The sequence below is a fragment of the Condylura cristata genome, unplaced genomic scaffold (genome assembly GCF_000260355.1).
Source record: "Condylura cristata isolate star-nosed mole 26May11 unplaced genomic scaffold, ConCri1.0 scaffold00002, whole genome shotgun sequence".
NCBI lineage: Eukaryota > Metazoa > Chordata > Mammalia > Eulipotyphla > Talpidae > Condylura > Condylura cristata.
In genome coordinates this window covers 81,972,454-81,978,262 of record NW_004567103.1, presented here as the reverse complement: position 1 = coordinate 81,978,262, position 5,809 = coordinate 81,972,454, and the positions used below count along the sequence as shown (strand labels likewise).

The window sequence follows — 5,809 nt, the reverse complement described above, 5'->3', positions numbered from 1 at the left end:
GGCTTTAGCTTCTTAGTGCTGTGCTTTAACCCGCTGGGCCCCCAGGGAGGGCCCCTCTTCCAGTTTTAAAGGGCTCTGTGGTGACACCAGGTCAACCTTGCTATTTCAGTCTAAACCTACTGGCTCTGCTGCTTCCAGCTGCAGCCTCGCGCCTGCCCCTCTTGCTATGTGAGGTGACCTCACAGGCCCTGGGCATCAGGACGCGTGGTGTGTGCTGGAGCTTCTGGCCTCACTGCCTGCTCCGGGCTCTGATTTTGATTCCCAGGGACGTTGCCACCACTGCGGTGCTGCTGGCCTTTGCAGGCCCTGCAGTCACACCTCCCTCCCTGACACGTGCAGATCGCATTCCTGGCCCCACTAGCTGTGTGTGCTCTGCCCTCAGCTAGCGGTTCACCTCTAGCCCTGTGGGTTCAGCGTAATTCCACTGCTTGGAGTGAGTGCCCTGGGTGGGGATCAGATGTCTTGCTAGGTTAGGAATGAGGAACAGGGAGGGGTCTCTGCATCCATGGAATGTCCAGTCCTTCCTGTAACTCTCACTGGCTCCCCGTTCTACACCTTGAGGCAGAAAGTCAGGAGTGAGAACTCTGCTCACCAGATTCTGACCTGAGAGCAGGTGCTTTCTTCAGTTGGACTAGAATCTGCCTGAGTGGCCCATGAAGTCCTGCAGGGGGTGTAGGAGCCCCAACTCCTGAAACTGTCTCCTCAGAACATCTGGGGACATGTGGCCACCCTGTCCCCTCCTGGAAGCAGTTGAAAGATGGGCACAAGTGTCAGGCAGAGTCCAGCCAAAGTGCCTGTTGTGCCTCCCTCCTCTGGTCACCACAGTTACTGCCAAGCCTGGGGTTTATTGGGCCACATACATGCTGGGGCTGTATCCAGCCTTCTGGTAGGAAAGACGGGGTTCCTTTCTGACAGCCCCCTCCCTGCCTCACAGAGGCCAGCAACTCACTCATACAGGCGTGGCCAGGTGGCCTGGTGGTAATATCACCTTGCCCCATGGTTCTGGGAGAGGGGAGGGCCCTTCTCAGGAACCAGGCATGGAGGTGGGGTAGTGAGGCCAGTGACAGGGGTATGGCTGGCTGTCCCACTGAGCACTGGCACTGCCATTTGTGTCCCCATATGACCCCCTGCAAACCTCCTTCCTTCCAGGGAGAGCATTTCCTTGAGGCTATTTTTGAAAATTCCTTGAGCTGGGTGGTTGCCAAAACTGTAGCCTGAGGAAGGTGAAACTTCCCAGAGGTGCCACTGAGGATGAAGTGCCTCAGTGTGTGGTCTGCTGTGCACATAGCAAACTGTACAATTCTGGGACCACTTGGAGTTTTGGTTTGTGAACTTATCAACAGGCTGTGAAATCAATAGCAGGTGAAGGTCTAGGTCCTGTGAGTGAGGCCTCACGGTATCTGTGACAACATCCAGCATCCTCTAGTTCTTCCACGTCCATCACTCTTCACAGGTAACTGAAGGGATGCACTGGGACTAGTCGTGGCTCCCAAGTGTTCTCTCCATCAGGCAACGATCTTTTCTGTGAGTAGTGAGAACCCGCAGTGGCCGTGAGTTCCCTTGGGGCAGGGCAGAGTTGTTGGCAAGAGAACCACCTGCCTGATCACTGGGAGGTGAGAGAGACGCTGTCCTGTCTGAGTGCCTGAGCCTCAGTGAGCTGGGGAGAGTGTAGGGCTTTGCACTGCTGCTCGGCCTTGGGTCTCCTCTGACAGCAGCACCTGCCCACTCTGGACTACTTGCCTCCCTGTGCTTGCTTGTAGCCAAAGGGAGCTGACAGGAAACAGAAGACTGACCGGGAGAAGATGGAGAAAAGAACCATCCAAGAGAAGGAGAAATACCAGCCTTCCTATGAAACCACCATCCTCACAGAGGTAAGCCAGCCACTGCTGGGGTGAGTCCCAGGCCCTTCCGCCTGCAGGCGAGGGCGCTGTTGGTTTAGATTCTTGGAAAAGTGCCCATCTTGGGAGAATGCTACTTTGGGGAGTGCCCATTCCACCGGAGTGCGTTCTCAGTGTGGAGATGGTGTTCCTCTAAGACCTAGTATCGGCGAGGTATTTCAGAAATGACCTAGTTCTCTGTGCTATTTGCACTTTGCAAAATTAGGTTGTCTTAATTATTTTGAACAGGAAATGCATGTACATGGTCCAGAACTCGAAAGTTATAAAAACATGTATAGCAGAAATTCCCTACTACCACTGTCGCGGCTGGCGTCTCTGGTTCTTTGTGTGTCTGGTTTGACTTTCTCTGCAAACGAAGCCATTCCTACACTTTTGTCCACGGACCCCCTTTTCCACCGATAATGGACACAGAGCCTGTTCTGAAACTTGCTGTCTTTAGTTTAGAGCATATCTGTTCCCTCTCAGGTCACAAAGAATTTCTCGTGCTTGATCTGGCGGCATAACTTTAGTGCACGGATAGCTGCTTGGTTGTTTTGTAGACTCCTCCTTTCTGACAGAGCACAGGACGGGAACACCCCCCCCCCCCGCACTCCAGGGGGGTCGCTGGGTTGGAGGGTCTAAGCACTTGCTATTTGTTGTTTGGGTAGATACTGGAATGCATTTCCTTTTGGCCCTCATGCCAGCCTGTCCTGCCATCTTTCTGTCCAGGGCATTTTGGAGATGCTCAGTGTCATGTCATAGACTCCTTTCCTTCTTTCACAGGTCACTGCTGGTGCCACCTTCTTTCCTGGGCTCTGTTTTTTGAGCACCTGTTCCCTCAGCCCCTCCTGTCTTGTTTTGCAATCAGACCATTGGGTAATTGACTGAAAGAAGCCCCCAGCCCTCACACACAGCAAAGCAGCACTAGTGCTGATTGCAAGGACTAGTGCTCAGACCAGCGAGTATTTTCCTTGCTTCCCTACCTGTGCTGACCTAGGGTGACCTCCCTGTGTCCCCCAGCCCTCCAGTGAGTCCCACCTAGTGGCTTGAGCCTCAGCCTCTCTCCTTCTTACTCTCTGCTTTCCCTGGAAATGAGAGGCTCTGAGTGCTTCCTGCCATGTCTGTCCAAGCCCTGGTCAAAATGTGGTACGGTTGATTGAAATCCCCACCCGGCCCCTGACCTTGTATCAGCTCATCAGCTTTCCTTCTCGGGCCATAGGATTTAGCACCAACAAAATTCCAGCCCACACTCACAGCAGAGTTAAAAATTGACCCACCCTGTGGTGCAGTGGGTGATAGTAACTCCTTAGGAATGCTTCAGATTGGCCCTCTCTGAAGAGGTATCATCTCAGGGGAGGGGAGAAATGAGTACTCCATTGGCCTCCCCAACAGGCAAAACCCAGGCATCTGTGCTTTCTTATTTTTCCCCCCAAAGATTTATTTATGTGTACAGAAATGGGGTACAGGTGAGAGGTATGTGGGGTAAGAGGATTCATTAGAGACAGAGTGGGGAGCAAAACAGGCAGATATATGAAAATACACTGCTGAGGGGAGCAGTGGGTGAGACAGGAGAGATTTGTCACGACAGGAGAGGTCTGGGTCACCTCCCTGGCTGGGGATTGAACTTGTGCTGAGGTGGCTGCAATAGCTTCCCAGTGCTGTGCTTTAACCCAAGGTGCAACCTGGGAGGGCCCTGTTTCTGGTTTCTTTGGGAGACTCACACACATGTTCATATTTGTCTTCTGTACAAGAAGTTCCTTGAGTTCAAGGGTCGCATCTTCCAGTTTCCATGTCACCCTTAACTCCTAACAGGATGCCTGCTATATAATAAAGATGCATGTTAAGTCAGCAGAGAGGTGTGTGTAATGATATACAGGTTGTGTTAAAGAGGGGCTGCTCTTGTGACGGAGAAAGTGCTTCTCCTGTGTCTCCTGTTGGCAGATTCTCGTCAGATGGTGCAGGCTTTAATACTAGACTTGACTGGTGCTTTTTGGTTTGGACGTTGTCTGCAGAGTATGCTCCCTGTTTCATGCCTGTGTATACCTTTGGCTGCACTAGGAAAATCTGCCTCTAGGCAACTGGCCTGTGTGGTTTTTTGAGTCCTTTCACATGGCCCCAAGAATCAGGTGAACAGTATTTCCTTCTCTGCTTTGTGAGGACGCTCAGTGAGACACATACCACACTTGGCTCGCTCTAGGATGATACAGAACACGAGGTCTCTAGTCTGCCATCACTGAGTCTTTTGCCCCCAGTAAGGTGCCCCTCTCTGGCTCATGGGGGCACTGCGTACATGAGTTGGGTGCTCAACGGTCAGCGAGCGGTGTCTTGCATCTGCTTTGATGGGTGCTTGCCTGGGAGTGTCCGAGGAGCCAGATCCTCTTGAGTACTCCTGCCCTCAGTCACGTCTGCCCTGTGCTTTCTCCCTGCAGTGCTCCCCGTGGCCCGAAGTGGCCTACCAAATGAACAGCGTCCCGTCCCCAAGCTACAATGGTTCTCCAAATAGCTTCGGCGTTGGTGAAGGGTATGTGCAACCTTTCTCCCTCCAGGTTCCATCCTTGGTCTTCCTCTATGTGACATTCCTCCTTTTATAACTTGACACTGCTACAGGCTTTAGGGTGGCTAATACTTATGACCATTTTTGGCGTGTGTATTGCTTTTGGATACTTGGATACACTTCTGTGAACACTCTCTGGTGGGGAGCAGCTCAGGAGATCCTCTCCCCAGTAAAAGTAGGGTTTGCCTCCTGAGATGACCTCCAACTCGGGTGGGGTCTTAGGAAGAGGCTATGCGGATGGGTGCATGCAATAGCCCTGAGGGCTCCTCGTGGAGCTCTCAGTAGCTCCTGTGGACATTTGTGGGTAGTGGGGATCAGCTAGGGGTCCTCCTTGCCCCAGAGGCCTTACTGTAGGCAGCTGCTCGCAGATGCAGAGGCCTCACTGACGCCAGGGAGATGGGAATATACTGTGTGCCCCATTTATGGGAGTGGGAGGGAGAAGGCCAGGTAGGTTTAATAGGCTTGAGTTGAACCTTGAGCCACTGCCTGGCAGAGAACTTTATACACGGGAAAGCAAGACTGTTCAAGAACTTAATTTTACACAGTGAGGACAGCCTTCCTGAAAGAGGGAGACATGGAAGAGGAGTCCTGATTAGATTCTGACAGATGTGATTTTTTTTTAAAAAAAATAATATAATAGTTTATTTTTACATCATTTTGTGCCTTTTTCCATCTCAGTTGAGATATGATTTTATAATCTACGCCTTTCTGAGGGAGACTCAGCCTCTGATTCCCCCCTCTACAGGAGTAAGCATTCCATGCAGGGTCAGGAGTGCGTGTAAAATGGCCATACTTAGCGACACTTGGAGTGTCCTTTTTGCTGTTTGGTGGCTGACAACAAAAGGATCATCCCTGCCAGGGTCTTTATTATTATTATTATTATTATTATTAGTAGTAGTAGTAGTAGTAGTAGTGAAATATACATCATGTAAAACTTAACATTTTTAAATGTGTCATTTAATGACATTAAACATTTATATTGTAGGGTCACCACAGTCTATGTGGGAGGGTCATTTTAAATGTTTCTTAATTAAAAACCCAGCTGTCTAGGCTTGCTGCTCCTGCTGAGTGAGCCCCTAAAGAGGCTCAGTGTCCTCCCTCTGTGGAAAAACCATGAAAATATTTTTGTCATAGTTGGCAGCAAACTGTGGGCACTTACTGCAGAATAACTCCCTGGACTCCCCTGCCTTCTCCCAGTGCCCCAGAGGAGAGCGTGTGGTTGATTGTGTGTATAGACCCTGGAGCACTGTGAGGTGGGGTCTCCTTGCTCAGCTGCCCTCCCTGCAGGAGAGGCTCAGAGAGGAGACTCTGAGTGGGAGGTAGCTCTGACCCACACACAGCCGTCCTCTGAGTGGGAGGTAGCTCTGACCCACACACA

At 51.3% G+C, this 5,809-nt stretch overlaps 1 protein-coding gene across 1 annotated transcript in view; it reads left to right on the top strand.

Moving 5' to 3' along the window:
* The window catches only part of TFCP2L1 (transcription factor CP2-like 1), a 58,638-nt gene that overhangs the window by 34,445 nt on the left and 18,384 nt on the right, over positions 1–5,809 (top strand). Inside the window, exons 7-8 of the mRNA XM_004674726.2 lie at positions 1,761–1,871; positions 4,307–4,398. Coding sequence (XP_004674783.1) covers positions 1,761–1,871; positions 4,307–4,398 — 203 coding nt within the window. The remainder of the gene's footprint in view (positions 1–1,760; positions 1,872–4,306; positions 4,399–5,809) is intronic.